The 16,418-nt window shown below is 37.8% G+C and overlaps 1 protein-coding gene across 3 annotated transcripts in view; it reads right to left on the bottom strand.

Moving 5' to 3' along the window:
* Window positions 1–16,418, bottom strand: part of PRKCE (protein kinase C epsilon) — a 287,273-nt gene that overhangs the window by 87,675 nt on the left and 183,180 nt on the right. For 2 of the 3 annotated variants that reach the window (XM_057396972.1, XM_057396974.1), the window contains exons 6-10: window positions 15,482–15,614; window positions 12,615–12,757; window positions 11,329–11,425; window positions 10,051–10,265; window positions 8,603–8,776 (exon numbers count right to left, since the gene is read on the bottom strand). In XM_057396972.1, the coding sequence (XP_057252955.1) occupies window positions 8,603–8,776; window positions 10,051–10,265; window positions 11,329–11,425; window positions 12,615–12,757; window positions 15,482–15,614 (762 nt within the window). The remainder of the gene's footprint in view (window positions 1–8,602; window positions 8,777–10,050; window positions 10,266–11,328; window positions 11,426–12,614; window positions 12,758–15,481; window positions 15,615–16,418) is intronic. The other variant, XM_057396973.1, reaches the window with a different exon arrangement.

Below are 16,418 nucleotides of genomic sequence, written 5' to 3'. Positions count from 1 at the left end.
ATAATAAAAAAAAAAGTTGTATTAAAGTGCCCAAGTGAATTCCAAAGAGAATCATTTCCTGTATTTAGAAAAGAAGCTGCAGAAGAATCAGATTTTATATGCAGTTTCCTTTTTCCTGACTCTTCCTTTGGGGTGCGTTAGTTGTTTACTTCTAAGAGCAACACCTAACAAACACAATATTAAATGGTTTCCCAGGACCACTTGAGTAAAACAGGCTTTCTTTAAATAGCTTTTAAAACAGTTAACAAGCATAACCGAGCCCTCCTGATAGCTACCCATGTGGGCATTACATTTCCACTTATTTTAAAGACAGGTTTCATTTCTATAAATTCATTTTTGTATTGAACCCATTCGTGACAAATTGTGAATAGTGCTTTATGGCTATAAAATACAAGAAAAAGCACAAAGGATGCTAGGACAAAGGACCAGTGGGTTCATATACGTCATGTACTCAGGACTCTTCTGTCCAAATGGGGGATCCTACACTAGGTGTGAGGATGGTCTTGAGACTTAGGTGCAGAGGAAGGACAGAAAGGAGGGTCACTGCACATAGCTGCAGGGCAGCAGATCCTATGAGAAACCAAGCAGGCACACTTCCTCCAAGGGGGGCTACTACAAGGTGGATTACCCTTATCCTTTCCAAGATGAAACGAAACTAAGAGCCATAATCTAGCCTCAACCTGTAGGATTTCATTTAAAGCAGTATTGTTCGGTTACCCTGCTGGATGAGAAATAATACTCTATTCACACACAAGTTGTAAGATTAAGATTGCCTGATGAGGAATCAACCAGCATGGTGTTACCATAGCCACAGTGCAAAGCTTATACAGAAATCTTGTGGACCCAGTAAATGCTGGGTCTAATCCAGTTCTGTTCAAAGTCTGCTACCCCCTTTGCCCTGTTTGGATGACAATATTGCTGGCTCCTCTGATCTTTGCTAAAGGACTGTGTACAAGACAGACAGATCTGCCAAGAGAGTTACTGGCAAAGCATCTGGTAGACATTCTGAAAATTACTCCCCTCAAACATGCCTCAACTGGAGAAACACATTTTCCCAACAGGAAAAGCTCGTAATATATGGTTCTGTCCAACAGATATGAAACCAGTACCTACAAGGCCTTTAGCTCCACCTATTATCCTAAAAACCTCCTGCCTGCACATGATCACATCAGGATTAAAATCTTGGAAGTTGAATTCTACATTTGGCTACACCAAGATGCTTCTAACACAGTGAACACAGCCCTAATATTCAGGCCTGAGGACCAAAGTAAAAATCAGCTTGCCCTCACCTATTTCATGATGGCAGTGAATTCTGGCCACAGATGCTGACTCGGGACTATTCCTGGGCTTGTCGAAGCCTCAGTTGGTTACAGCAAAGCAGTCCATGGAGCTGCAGCTGCAGCACTCACTTGTATACATGCAAACTAGGAAACAAGCCCTAGCTTTGAGAGGGTGTGAAAGAGTCCTGTTCAGTTTGGGTGCTACATCACAAAATAAAGCCTTTCCTGTCTCAAAGAAAAGCATCCTGATTGATGCTGCAGGAGTAATTTCTCCTACGGGCCCTTGATGGGCCTGGCTGCACTGATAGCCTGACTTGAAGTTTAACACTAAAAGGACTAATGTGAACAATGAATCTTCAGTGAGCTAACCAGGCTTTAATAATCCTTTAAGAGCAGCTAGCAGTAACTGAGCAGCATAATAGCAAGTTTCCAAAAACCGGGTCATCATGCTGGAAACAGGGGCTGTGTTTGAGAGTGAGTGTGTGAGAGACAGTGTGTGTGTGAGAGACAGTGATTACAGTATTTAATCATCACAGCTTCACCGCTACAACTATTCTTGACCACAGTGTCTACTTTTAGACAATACAGTGATCGTGGTCAATGCATTCATACCATGTGGCAGTCAACAGGAAGTCTAAATTTAACATACACAGTATCTGAATTTCTGCAAATCTAAGTCTGTCAATATTTGGTTTATTTACATGACTTCTTGACTTTATGCTATATGAAACATCACCAGGTACCAGTCTAACTTCTAATGCTTCAGGAAATGCTCCCAAGAATGAGTCAATATCAGTTAATTTTAATTTGTTATGATACAGACTGCCTGTAGAACCTAGCTGGGCATTAAAAAATAGCTACTACTGCACATATTCTGTGTATATGCACACATAATAATAGTTATATTAAAATTTAGTTCAACTGTAAATATGTATTACTGTATATAAAAAGGTACCATAATATAAACAGTATAAATAACATTGCTCTACGCTTACCTACCATTTTATTCTACTTTTTCACTATAGTTAACACTTACCATTGAGTAACCTCTGCCTGTAATTTTATATTTAAATTGTATTAAAATATTTTAGCACTAAAGTAGCTAAAAATACAGGGGCCAATTTAGTCTTTTGTCTCACATATGTACAAATTCACATAATAATGAACAGAATTGGGCCCTAAAAAGTTCTGATTTGACACTAATTAGTAATAAAAGGCAATGCAAACTTGTGTTAAACAGATTACACCCATACAGCAATATCTGCATAATAGCTTTAGCTGCTTAGCAACAAAAGCACAAGAATACCAGATAAAATGGATTATAAGCTCTAATTAGTCCCAGATGAATGTAACAGTGGCCAGTCAGTTAGGTTAATTTGCACTGTATATCATAAATGACACTCCTCTGAGCTATTACTGCAGAAGACATTTACTTTTTTGTACAAACACACCTAACAGAAATAACACTTGCTTTTACATTACCAAAGACAGTTTTGGTCACATACTACACTGATTCTTCTTAAATTAACTTAGAAAACATGATGTGAAGACATCATAAGCATATAATTCTCTTTTCTTTAGCTGTTTTACATGTTCTTACACTAATAAAGCAGGTCACTTCAAAAATGGAACTCCATTTTACACGTTCTGCAGTGCTTCACCTTTCTATACCGATCCTTGTACACTCTAACAACATTGTATTATTAGATTTCCAAATCCCCCTTGGAAACATTTAAATACAAGCTTTAAATAGAAGAAGGACTGATTACTCATCTTTTACAGAGAGGTCTGAAGCAGAAAGAGGTTCAGAGATTTGCCACAATAACAAAGGAACATCGTGACAGCTGAAATAGGAATAAAATCTCCTAAATCTCAGCTTTACAACTTCTAGCGTTATCCAGGTTGAGCTAGATACAGTGCAAACATGCAGAAAGAACCTGAACTGCAAGAGTTACAATCTAGGATAAACCAGTAGTAAGCCACTAGGTAGAACGTAACAGTTAAGGGATCAACGATGTTGTAGCAGGGTCACTACAGCCTATTCCTACATGTCCTTCAGTTTTGCCAGTGTCATCTGGCTAATCCCTACTTTACAGCACCAGAACACAGGAAAGAAGTGAATGGCCTTGCAGGTCAACTCAGGAGCTGTGCTATGGATAGATACAATGCTTTTAACATGCAGATAAATGTAAAGGGAAAAATAAGTAAGGTTTCATGTGTGGAATAAGTCTAACTATTTACCTGTAGTAAGTGGCTATCTTTATCCTTTACTTAATCACTTACTTTCTCAAATAGAAATAGCTATAATGCTGACTAAGGGTCCTTCAAAAGTTATGCAACTCCACCATTCAACAGGAAAATTGCTCTGTTCTAGTAGTAACCTCTACTCTGCCTGTGTACAGAGCAATTTTCTTGAACATAGCACTCTGAAAAGAGCAGGAGAGCACTATTTTCAAATTTATCTAATTTCATTAAATTGGATACAAAAGCAAATGTTAGATGTTAAAAGCAGTGAATTATTGGAATAAAGCTTTCACTGTCTTAATAAAATGAAAAAAAAAAAAGATTTCTGATTATCCAGATAACTCATTACAAAGTCTAAGGTATGCCCATATACGTGTATGCATCTCCTAGGCAGAGGTATAGAACATTTTAAGTACTATGAAGAAGTTTGACAGGGGTGTCTGATGACTAAAGTGAAGTTTGCTATACTTCTATTTTGTAGAACCTCAACTTTCCATTAAAAAGGGCTTTATTTTCACAGCTCTGAAACTTCCAGCTGTGAACAAGGTATCATAAAAACAAGGAAGACTTCAGAGAAAATAGCTCTACTTAAACCCCCTCTAACAGCTACGTGGCAGAACCATTATCAATAAAACCTTATCTTGATACCGTTCCACAGTTGATCACTGAAGCATGGGATGAGGCCAGGGTGAAGAGGACGCTGGAGAGGGGAATTGGGTAGCATCAGCGCTATTGCCAGGTAAGAAATTCCTTATTGAAAACACAGGGAACTAGCACACAAATAAAGAAACAGAAGATAGGAGGAAGGATGAAGGTGAATGCAAACAGTAGCAGCATTGAAAAAAGTAATTTTCTCAATAACAGACACAAGTTCTGAATAAATGAAAGATTATGATAAGGAAAGCTCAGTTATTGGAAAAGTGCTGTACCCTCTATGCCAGGCCATGGGTATGGGATTGGCAAATACAGAACACAGTATTCTTCATTTATATCCCAGCTGACAGACTACATGCAAACCAGAACTCAAGCCTCTGAATGCATTGATAGATGCACTGGCCATGTTCTGACAAAACAAGAAGGGAAATGCTATCACAGTACAGGAGTGTTGAAAAATACTGTCCAACTGTGTCATGGTTTTATCAGATATGCTACACTAAGGTATCCAAGCTCCTTACATGTAAAAACCACAGCAGCTGAGGTCCTACCCCTAGATTTTACAGTCTCTCTCATGTGTAGAGCTGTCTTGCTGAGCTTGTATCTTGAATTATTGCAGAAGAAACAACATATATCAGCTTTGCACATTTTTTCCTAAGCTCTGGAACAGAAGCCAGCTTTTGACTTCCAGGTCACTGCAGAATTTGGCAAAACAACCCCTGAAGCCTAATATTTTAATATATATAATTTTAATACAGAATGTTGATTTTCAGGGGAGCTCATTTTTTGATGGACCTACAAGAAAAATGGTTTGATCAAAGTTAGCATTTGGATTAAGTAGGAACATGAGAATTACCAGTCCCAAGAATATTCCTTTAAAATACAGCAGCTAGATGGGATTTCTAAAAGTAAATTCAGATACGTAGGGCTAAAAACCCATTAGTGTATGAAGTGTAATGCTGTTATTAGCCATTATTTGGTATGATTTCTGAATTCCAAGATAATTTTAAATATGATCCCTTACTTCTTGTCATAATGGTATTATCATTTAGTAAATGATACTAATGCAAAGTCTGCTCTATATAAAACCCAAACAATACTGAAGCATACTTACTATAAAAAGCACATACACAACTTCCCTGCAGTGTCTTCACCTTACTGAAGGAAAACACTGGTATAAAGTCAAACTCCTACATTCCCATTTTTGTGGAAGAGGAACAAAGCAAGCAGTCTCACTACCTACAGTGAACCTTTGAGTGCTTTGACAATGAACACTGAGTCAATCTCCCCACTAAGTCAGGGTGTATATGACAAATACGCTCTACTAGAAATGCAAAATTTAATTCCAGCATGATCACTTCAGGGACCAGTTCTGCAAAGTCCAGCAGCTGTGGCATAGCATATAATCACAGCGTAACTAACTATACACTACTGTTAAATACATTCTAAGCTCTATTGTACAATAGCTTTTGTCTCAGTAAAGCTGTTTTAACCATAGACCATGCTTGTTCAAACAAGTTTTTCTACCTGTTTTTTTCACTGAACCTAAGTAAATCATTCAGTGACTCATTTACTTCATACATGTTCATTTGTTGTCATCCATAAATAATTTATAACTGTAGCAGATTTATTGCATTTATTTTTACATATGTTTTGGATTTTTTTTTCTTTCGAAGAAGTTCATTGCAAACAGTTCATAGGCTGTGCTCAAAAAACCTCCTCCATTTTGCAGTGCTGAACTTCTGTTTTGGTATCATTAGATGCAGTTTTTGGGTTTGGGGGAGAGTCACTAGCCTATGCCTTGTAACTACAAATCATTTAACTGTAAGTTCCACTGAATTCAAGCAAAGCCACAGACTATGGTTACTCTCCGGTCGAGATCTAGGAAGCAAGGAGATGGTGAGAAACACTTCTGAATATCTTTCTTTGATGAGTGGCTTTGAAGAGCAGAGAAGAAGGCAGAAAGCACGATATAAAAGAGAGGAGAACAGATGAGAAATAGAAAAGGAAAGAAATCTCCAGGAAACCAGGAGTAACAGGAGAACCTGCTGTCATAATTTCATAATTCACTTAATGTAGCCCTGATCTTTACTGATGTTCTGCCACATGATTCATATCAGTTTGCTGATAATTTATTTACACTTCAGTGAGTTCAGTCTGCCTTAGTCCAAAAGGTCCCTCTCTGTTCACAGAGTTTATCCCTCACCCCATACAATCTTTTTATCACTTACTTTATCACTTTCACATTTTATCACTTATCTGAAGTAAAATGCTCAATTCTAGTTCTAGAATAAAAAATACGTTAAAACATTTAAAAAGTATGTTCACACATATATTTAAATGAAATGAAAATCTGAACACATGAAACATCCTTTGTAGACATAAATCGTACACACACCTTCCTGGGCCACTCGTTTGTGTTAGCTTCAAAGTACATAAAACACTGATGAATCTTCTCTATTTTAAGAACTGTATAAACACATTTAACATTTGCTATTTGCATACTTGAAGACACTATAATCTTGATCATAGAATCATAGAACAGTTAGGGTTGGAAAGGACCTTAAGATCACAGAATCACAGAAACCCAAGGGTTGGAAGGGACCTCAAAAGATCATCTAGTCCAACCCCCCTGCAAGAGCAGGATAACCTAGAGTACATCACATAGGAATTTGTCCAGGCGGGCCTTGAATATCTCCCATGTAGGAGACTCCACAACCCCCCTGGGCAACCTGTTCCAGTGCTCTGTCACTCTCACACTAAAGAAATTTTTCCTGATGTTCACATGGAAGATCATCAAGTTCCAACCCCCCTGCCATGGGCAGGGACACCTCACACTAAACCATATCACGCAAGGCTTTGTCCAACCTGGTCTTGAACACTGCCAGGGATGGAGCATTCACAACCTCCCTGGGCAACCCATTCCAGTGCCTCACCACCCTAACAGGAAAGAATTTCCTCCTTATATCCAATCTAAACTTTCCCTGTTTAAGTTTTTACCCATTACCCCTTGTTTTATCACTACAGTCCCTAATGAAGAGTCCCTCCCCAGCATCTCTATAGGCCCCCTTCAGATACTACTAGCCATTTTCTGATGGCTTTCCTACTGCCCTATTTATCTTTCTTGACAAGTTTGCTGGAAGTTCTTTCAGATACAGCTTTTCTGTAATTCTACACACATAATTATTGTGATTGCTCATTTTTGCCATACACAGTTCTGGTTAAAACACGTGAACATGTACATATTTACACATGCACACACATACACACCATTACTAACTCTTAATTTTGTTTGATATGCTAATTTAATTATTTGATCTACCAAATGTTTCCATTAAGTCGACTTAGATACTCCAATGTAGTGTCTTACTGAAAGAAAACAAGAAACAAAACAGAAGTTCGAAGGAAGTTGATTTCTTTTGAAGTATTTTATGTAAAATATACATATATACTAACATCTAAACTTCTCACCTACAGGTAAAAAAAAACTCACCCTGTTGAAAAGAATGGTATATTTACTTCAGTGGGCAAAAGTTCAAACCTTAGTGCTCTGAAATAGTAAACACCTTATCAGGCACTTAAAAAATAAAGGATGCTTCTGTAAATACAATTATATATGACTGTTAGTCTACCTGTACAACAGATTCACCACACGGGGGGGGGGGGGGGGGGGGGGGGTGAAGGTGGGGTTGTTTGTCCATAAAGCTTTCTGGACAAACAGGTAAAAAACTGGCAGCTCAGCTGAATGGCAAGAGAGAAACAAGAGACTGAGAAATGAAACCCTGAAATATCACGTGAACACTACTGGTTTCAAGCACTCAGACTGATGGATTCAGAAATCCTACAGCGTCAGCTGCACCATCCAAACGTTCACTTCCATTTAAAAAGCAAATACAAAATATGTGCTATGAAGAGGAATTCTGTATGAAAAATCACCAGCAAAGAACATGCCATGGGAACAGGCTCTCATTATCAGCTCTCTCTCCCTTTCCTTCTCTCTGCTCCTCAAGTACCTTAGCATTACAGGAATTTATTTGATAAACAGTATTCATACTTCCTTTCTTGTCTGAACATTTTACATACTACACAGCACAAGAAAAGTGAAAAGATGAGCGTCCTGCCCTAATACCTAATATAATTCCCAACATAAAACCCAGAAAATGGCACCTCATTTGTGGTTTATGCATGGGGGGGGGGGGGGGGGTAATTAATTTTTTAACTCACTTACTGCCATCTCCTGGTACGTAGAAGGTAAGAGTAATGCTATTAAACTGCAGCCAGCACTCTGAATTGCTGAAATGTCAAAAATGCCTCAGAAATATTTTTTTAAATAATGCTGTACTTTTTACATGGCTACCTTTTATTCTCTAAATAGTAAATATTGTTCCTTCAGAATAAACTGGTAAAGGGTTCATGCGGCTTACCTTCGTCTGGAAGCAGCAGTACAGCTGTGTTAGGTATGGATGTTTCCGCGCTAACGCCAGAATTCTCTTTTCTGTCATTGTACAGTCTACATCATCATCCTGAAGTATGACGTCTTTCTTCAAGACTTTCACTGCATATACTTCATCTTTTCCTTTTAGCTCAGCTAACATTACCTAAACCAAACAGAAATTCTGTTTACATACGAACAACAAATACCATGAAATGTGCTGTGTATTAGTTTGACTGCACTGGAAATACACATTTGCCTGAATTAAGGTGTAAGTTTATAAAATTAAAAGTGAAGTAATGTAATTTTAGAAAAATATACCTCTGGTACTCTTCAGATTTGAAACAGATGGTATCTATTCTGTTTGTTAGTTAAGAATGCAGAAGAGACAAAGTTTTTATCCCCTCATTCAAAATATTAACCAGTACCTATTAGTATGATCTCAAAAACTGAAAAAGGAAGGAAGTTGATACAGACAGGAATTTATTTCCCACTTTTATCTCCCACTTTTGGTAGTGAGATTTGAGTGACGAACTTACTATCCAATCCTACGCACCATTCTGTCTGCTCTCAAGTTGTTGATTTTAACTACTATTATTGTTTAAGGTTCAAGCCCTATACTCTGTTAAGGTCACTTCTGGCTTGGAGCCAGCATAATCTTCAGAGAAAGGATTAGAAAACAGCCCTTCTACCCTGTGCATCTGCAGTTCCCATATAGGAAGGAAGGAAGAGTGTACTTGTGAAAGAGATTCATATTTCAGTCCTCCTCTTTTATTTCACAGTTCACAGCCATGTGAAAAGAAAATCTATAAGCCCTGTAAACAGAGAAATGCCCCTTCCACGCTCATCAGATCCCTGCTGCAGGAAGGTAGTTGGTGAGTTTCATCTTTGCTGTGTACGTGGTATTTTGGGCAGCTGTCTAAGCCTCTTGCACTTATCGTATCTGAGTGGAAATGCTTGAGTTCCTCCAGCACTGAACACACCCACTAAGTAAAAACAAGCATACAAACTGTTCTATGAAATAAGTAAACTTGATCTGGGCATCATCTAGAAAGAGAATGAACTCAGAACTCCACAGCATTATCCCTGAGCTGATTTTTCCTGCTGGACCGTAACTAATTATCTTGTTGAACAGTATGTATGAATGTCATCATCACAATCTCCTGAAATAGTGAAACATTAACATTTTGTTTCAAAAGGCTTGACACTAGTTAATGGAGTGAGCTGAAACACAGAAAATGCCAGTTAATCAGGGGGCTGATATTCCTGATCTGTGCAGCATAAGCTGCTCGTACCTAATGGGTAAAAGGAAAATCCTAGGGTGGAAGCACTTTCTGAATGTCATTGTGAATACTTTCAAAGCAGGGCAGTAAAAAAAACCCTATACACCATAAAGAAAAAATCTCAACAAAATAAACAAACAAAACCCAAGCTACTGACCTTGCCAAAGCTGCCTTTCCCTAATACTTTGATGAAGTTGAACTCTTCGAGGCCTATTCGCTTGGTCTGGGCCTGTTTGACCTCCCCATTTTCACCATTCTCCCCAGGTTTGTTAAGTTGGTTGTCTGTTGACGATGTAGCTGCTCCTCTGTGCTCCTCGCCCCGATTGTCAAATGATAATGCTTTCCTAATGTTGTTTTCCAGCTCTTTGATTTCTGTGGAAATGTGAGAAAAAAGTGTTTGTTTTAACTAACCATCAAGAAAACAGCCTGTGTCTGTCTGTATCAGATTGGGAAGGGATATTCATCATTCCCAAATGCTGTGTAGACCATTCTGTGGTTAAGGGTATATATTCAGCAAACTGCTTCTCCACCTTACAGTAATCAGCCAAACCCCTGCTCTAACAGGAAGGGTGGCCTTTTAAAATGAAGCAAAGAGGATGACATATCCAAAACTTGAAAGATAAGGCAGAATAGTAGCCAAATAGTTGTTTTAGTGCTCTTGGGTTTTCCTGTACCACAGAGAAGTATTTTGTTTTGAATACCCCTATCTTCCTGAAGCACTTACTCATCTTCCTGCTTAAGTATTTTAGATATTTTAGAGTTGTGCCTCCAAAAGTTCAAAGGATAGTTGGGCACCACAGTCCTTGAAGTCAAACAGAATGGAGCATCTTACTCAGATCCAGCTGTTATCAGGTACCTGCCAATAAAGGATTTGACCACTTCCTAGTGCCATTTCAAGCAGCAATTGTGTAGATCTGCTAAACAGTTCTGAAGGTTTCTCAGTGTTAAATACTCAATTTAGTCTTGGTAACTAACAGACCTCAGGGTCTGCCTGAAGCTCTTGCCTGACGGCCTTGGAAGCAACAACTTTACTGGACTACTGTCTGTGAAATCAAAAGATTGGCAAATTTAAATGAGTTCTGGACTCAGAGTTTAAGAGTACTTATTACCATGCAGTTTTGGAAGTGTCTTCCCTAAAAATGAGGCTGAAAAATTTCTCAACTGAAAACAGTTTCAACAAATTTGACACATAGGTATCCATCTTGATGTATTTTTCATTCATCATTTTACACATGCGATGGTACATAAGATGCCTCATAGACTTCTGATTTTTAAAAACAACAATCAGATCAGGTTCAAAAAAGTGTTGCTGATATACACATTCTGTCAATCAGGGCTGCACAGCTCAATGAAATCAGGTCATATCAGTGAAGATTAAAATAAGTAAGATAAATGACAATACACATAAATTAGGAACTAAAAAGAGATATTCAACCTTGATCACATGGAGAAGTTGGCGCTGACTTTGACCGATCTTCTTCTGATGATGCGCTTCCAGGAACTGGTTGTTGAGTCTCTGCACCTGCAATTAGCTAAGAACAATTCCAAAAGGGTACTCAGCTATGAGATTCTCCCATCCCAAGAGGAAATTTCATTTAACAACTTTAATCCACAAATACAAGTATGAAGGAAACTGAAGATGTTACAGAAATAGATTAACCCTGTAGATTCTCCCTGGCAGGACCTCAACCATAAGGTTGATGGCATCAAATAGGGACATAATATAAACAGAGAAAGAGCTGGCAATTTAAAGAAAAGTGGGTTCTTAACATTAAATAAGTGTAATTAGCATACCCAGCAAATGGAAAAGTTTTGAATAGCCACTATGAGTCTGTGTAGAAGTCTATCCACTAAATACATTTAATTACAAGTATCAGTAAGCACTACAAACTCATCAGTAACATCATAACAGCATCTTTTCCCAGAAGTCACAGATCAAATAATTTATTCTTGTAAGAATGAATTTATTTCTGTAACATTTTAAAAACAGTGTACATGGGACCCATGTGTGCAATAACCAGGAAAAATAACAGAACCAAATGTCAATGTTTTAAGAAATAATGGTAAAAATTGCATATTTCTGTAAATGAGAGAAATGTGTCTCTTTGTCACAACCATGCAAATAGAAAGTGTGGCCATATTCTGAGCCAGTATATGTATTTTCAATCCAGAATAACTCCATCAGCTTTAGATGTACTTATGGGTGACCTGTGCTTTTTATTTCCAGAACAGCCTATTTTTTTCCTAGAATAGTGATGATAACTCTGGAACTATCATCTGGAAAAGAGCTCTTCTTCATGAGGATCAGCACATTGCTCCCTTATCAGCATTTACAATGCAAAGCAGTAGTGCTGTGTCTCAATCTATCAATTATCTGATGCCAGTTCTGAGCCAAAGAGGCATTTATGTTTTTCTGAACTGTTGCGTCAGACACTCTTTCTCTGTCAAATCTCCTTCCTCAAAATTAAAAAGGGGAAATCCTTCTAGACTCTATGCAGATCCCAGGTTTGCAAATTTTTAGCAGGTCAAAATAATCTTCATATCAAAATTCAGAATGGATGACTTGCACTTATAAATCAAAAGCCAAAGTCTTAGTTCTGTGCTGATTTAAAAAACCCTCTTCTACAAGTCCTGTGTGACTGAACTCCCCCCCAACTAGTAAAGTTACAATACAGCCATACTTAGCTCGTTTTTCTATGTGACATTGCATAGTAAAATTACCTTTTTCCTCCTCTGCCCACTATTAGTGATCTTATCTGGAGTAACTCCAAGATCTGCAAGAACTTTAGCTATGCCTCTAGCATCCACTCCACAGTTTGGTGCCACATTTGTTTCACAGCGTCGATGTACATTCATCTTGCAAACTGCAATGAAATGTAAAGTAATACAGTAAATTAAATACTACCTTGGCATGCATTTGTCTTACTTAAACCAGACCTCTTTGGACCTACCAGTGCTGAACAATGTTTTTACACAGTACCTAGAACAGACACAGGAACAAATGAAAATACCTAACAATCCTGTAAATCTTATATGGAACTTGAATTAGTAGTCCTTCAGAGCTTGGATTTTAGCAGTCCACTTCTGAAAGCAAACATTAATCCCCCATATGTTATGCTTCTTACTCGTTTTTACTCAAGTAGACTACCTTCTAATGTTGGCAGACATAAAACCAACAGTGTTTTTAATAAAAGTCTTTGGCACTGTTAAGACACTTCAGGTGGCACCGAATTCACTAAGCTCTTTTAAACGCCATCTCCTGAAACGAGCATACTAGTAAGAGGAAAAAAGGTTACACTGCTTCCAGATTATGGGGTAGGATGCATATAGCTCCATTAAAAATAGCAGAGTATGTCAGGCACAGATGTCATTTTACGTTGGACTTCACTGCCCTCTTGTGGAGCAAGGCATAAAGAAAGCAAAACTGCAACTGTTATTAAATACTACATTAACATTCAATTGCTCGAATTCCTCAATTTATTACTTTTTAGAGAAAAAATAATCAAGAAAGTACATATTTATAAAGCTGTATTTCATTATATTGTGCATCAGTGATGCTTTCACTGTATAAGCCCTACAGAAACAAAACACATTTACCTCTGGGACTATACAGAGGCACTCTTATCTACAGCAGTAACTTCAGAAAGCAGGTGCCTTTCCTTTTCAAATATGTTCCACGTTACAAGAACAGCAAAATTAAATTGCTACACACGTTATAGTCAATGCATGCATATTCAGTGAGAAAGGTCAGTGGCAAGTGTTTGACTTAAGATCCGTATCAGTGGACACTCAGGAATGGAACTGCTTGAAATCCAGCAAGCAGGAAAATTTTGTACAGTCCAACATCATGAAGATATTTGGTAAAAAAAAGCACAGGAATAAGCAGTGGAAAAACAGAAGAAGAATAAACCTCTGGGATACACTTTTCGTGGTGTTAATAAACACACTGGGCAAGTAAGCACATCTCTGAAGAAGGGAGCATGGTTCAGCACTTGTGAAGACAGAAAACAAAGCACAGAGAGATGACATTTCCACCTCAGGCGAGTTCTAGATTTCATGCGGACAATGTTTCATGTTTATTGGCACTAATTTTAAGATCATGAGGAAAGCACATAGGCTCTCTGAACTATTGCTTCTATGCATCTGCTACACAGTAATAATGTTATTTTGCATAGGTATGTGAAATAATTTGCATACATGCGTGAAATAGCATTATTTTCTACAGTTAAGAGCTAATTGAGCACTATGGTACTCAAGAGATAATATGAAAGTGAAGTCATATATTCACAGATTAAGTGGAGAGATACTATAGCTCTGATTAAAACTCAAAAAGGAAAAAGTAATCAGGTTTAATTGAAAAATCTTCTCTGAACATATGTCCACCATAATTAAGATAGCATTTGAACAAAATCTTCAATAGTATTAAAGTAACAGTATTTAAAGTCTAACTTTTTATCACTGCTCACTAGCTAGAATCACAAGGGAAGGTTTGAAATTCAGAACACTCTCACTGTGTATGACTTCGCTATGAAAGAAACCTTTTCCCAGCTGCTCAGCAATTTGTGACATGAAACATTAGGTCTGACCTTCACCTACAGTTATGTCTCACCTTTAATACTGCAAAGGATATAGTCCATAGATTACATGTTTATATATATGTGTGTGACTCCACGTTTCTGCAGCTGAGAAGTGCAAATAACGTGATTCTTGTGTATATGAAGATGGACCAACCTATTCATAAATGTGTAGTAAAATCAAAATGCTTCTAATTCCACTAAGTACTATGTTCTAAGAATCTGACAATCTTAATGAGATCATTCCTCTCAATCCACTAATTGAAGTATTTTATTCACTATTTCTAAAATATTACTTTCTTTTGCAAGTGTTTGTACTGTTTTCTCCCCCATTTAGAATATATAGATCTGATGAAACAAGGAGATATGGAATCACCGATTTCCATTAGTCAGCTAAAATGACATGAATGCATATTCCAGCAGTAACTTCACATACAATTACTGTACATAATACAGAGTCCTTAAGCTGCAGAACATAATGAATTCTTTATTTTCTGGAGCAGAAGCAGATCGTCACAAAGAATGATTTGGCTAGCTATCAGAATACCTCATCTTTTGGATATGGGCACACAAGCCTGGTTCTGCCTAGCTTAGCCAACACATAATAGTAATTTTTGAAGGTTGTATTAGAGGGAAAAGTAACTGGAATAATGATGTTTAAAAAGTTTAAAAACCATCACCACAAACACAAAAGGACAACAGGCATATAAGCGGAAGGGATAGAAATTCTCATGCTACTAATTTTCTGTCCTCTGTTAATTTCCTATGTGGCAATAAACCTACATTGCAGTGGGTGCAAAATGTGTTTCTACATCTCTGCCCTCTGCACCTGTCATTGGCTGGTGTTGCAGACAGGATAAAGGACAATTTTCTAACTTTTATGGCAAACCTTACAGCAATCTGCTACTTGCTTCCTATTCACTTGTGTACATGCTGGAAAAGACAGAATAACTTGGAAGTCTTTCTAAGTAACTCACCAAGAAAAAAGAAAAGGTCTGATGTGGCAGTCCTTACCTTTGCATTGTAAACCTTGTCTCAAAAGACCCCAGAGCAATGAACCACAGTGGTCACAGAAGGTGGGCACTTTGTAATTGTGAATGCTGAACTTGTGAGGCATGTTGACACTGAAACGCTGGGATCCCACCTGCTGGGAAAGGGGAGCACAGTATACTTCACACTACTTTCTTTATAATCAGTGTATGCTTTGTTATGTCTTGAAACCAAACAGAATTCAAACAAGATGAAATAGGTCTATGCGCAGATGATGATCTTTGTGTTAGATATACTCCTGCTCTAGAGGTCTTCTCATACTTTATTTTCTCATATTTTATTTGGAGAAAGGAGGAGGAAGGGCCGCTGCTGTCCAAGAGATAGACTAAAGTCTACTTCCTAGTATTTCTGGGAACAACAAATACATAGCTATCAGGAAAGATCTCTTTATGTGGAAGGCAAGGAAGTCACTCCCAATTGTTTGAGGAGGAGCAGGACAAACTAATACAGGACTGAGAAAGAGAAATGTATCACAACCTCTTTATCTTTTCATATCCCACTCTTCTTTAGATTATGACAATGATAAATCACTGCATTCAGGGATTCCAAGGTATGATTACTTGTCAATTAAAAGACATAACTGATAAGGTTTTATGGTGGCCACTGCATAGCGGGAGATTTATTTCAATGTTTTTCCTTCCCTTTCCTATTACTGCTGGCTTCTCTCCAATGATCTAGTACCCCTTTTAAACAATGAGAGCATTGTATCAGCAGAACATGCAAGTCTCCATCAGTCTGGAGCCTGGGAATATAAATCCACACAAGATTCTGTATCTTCCTGTGAGTGCTACACAAGAATAGCACTAGCCAAACACAGTCCTTTAATGATCCTATGCACGTGATCAAGTTTTGAACATAAAATACTGGTTGTGAATCAGATATTAAAGAATGGTTCCAGTAT

This window comes from Pezoporus wallicus, unplaced genomic scaffold, assembly GCF_028554395.1.
Source record: "Pezoporus wallicus isolate ANWC-B61680 ecotype Strahan unplaced genomic scaffold, APGP_CSIRO_Pwel_v1 contig_8791, whole genome shotgun sequence".
Lineage (NCBI taxonomy): Eukaryota > Metazoa > Chordata > Aves > Psittaciformes > Psittacidae > Pezoporus > Pezoporus wallicus.
This window is presented reverse-complemented; position numbering and strand designations above follow the sequence as displayed.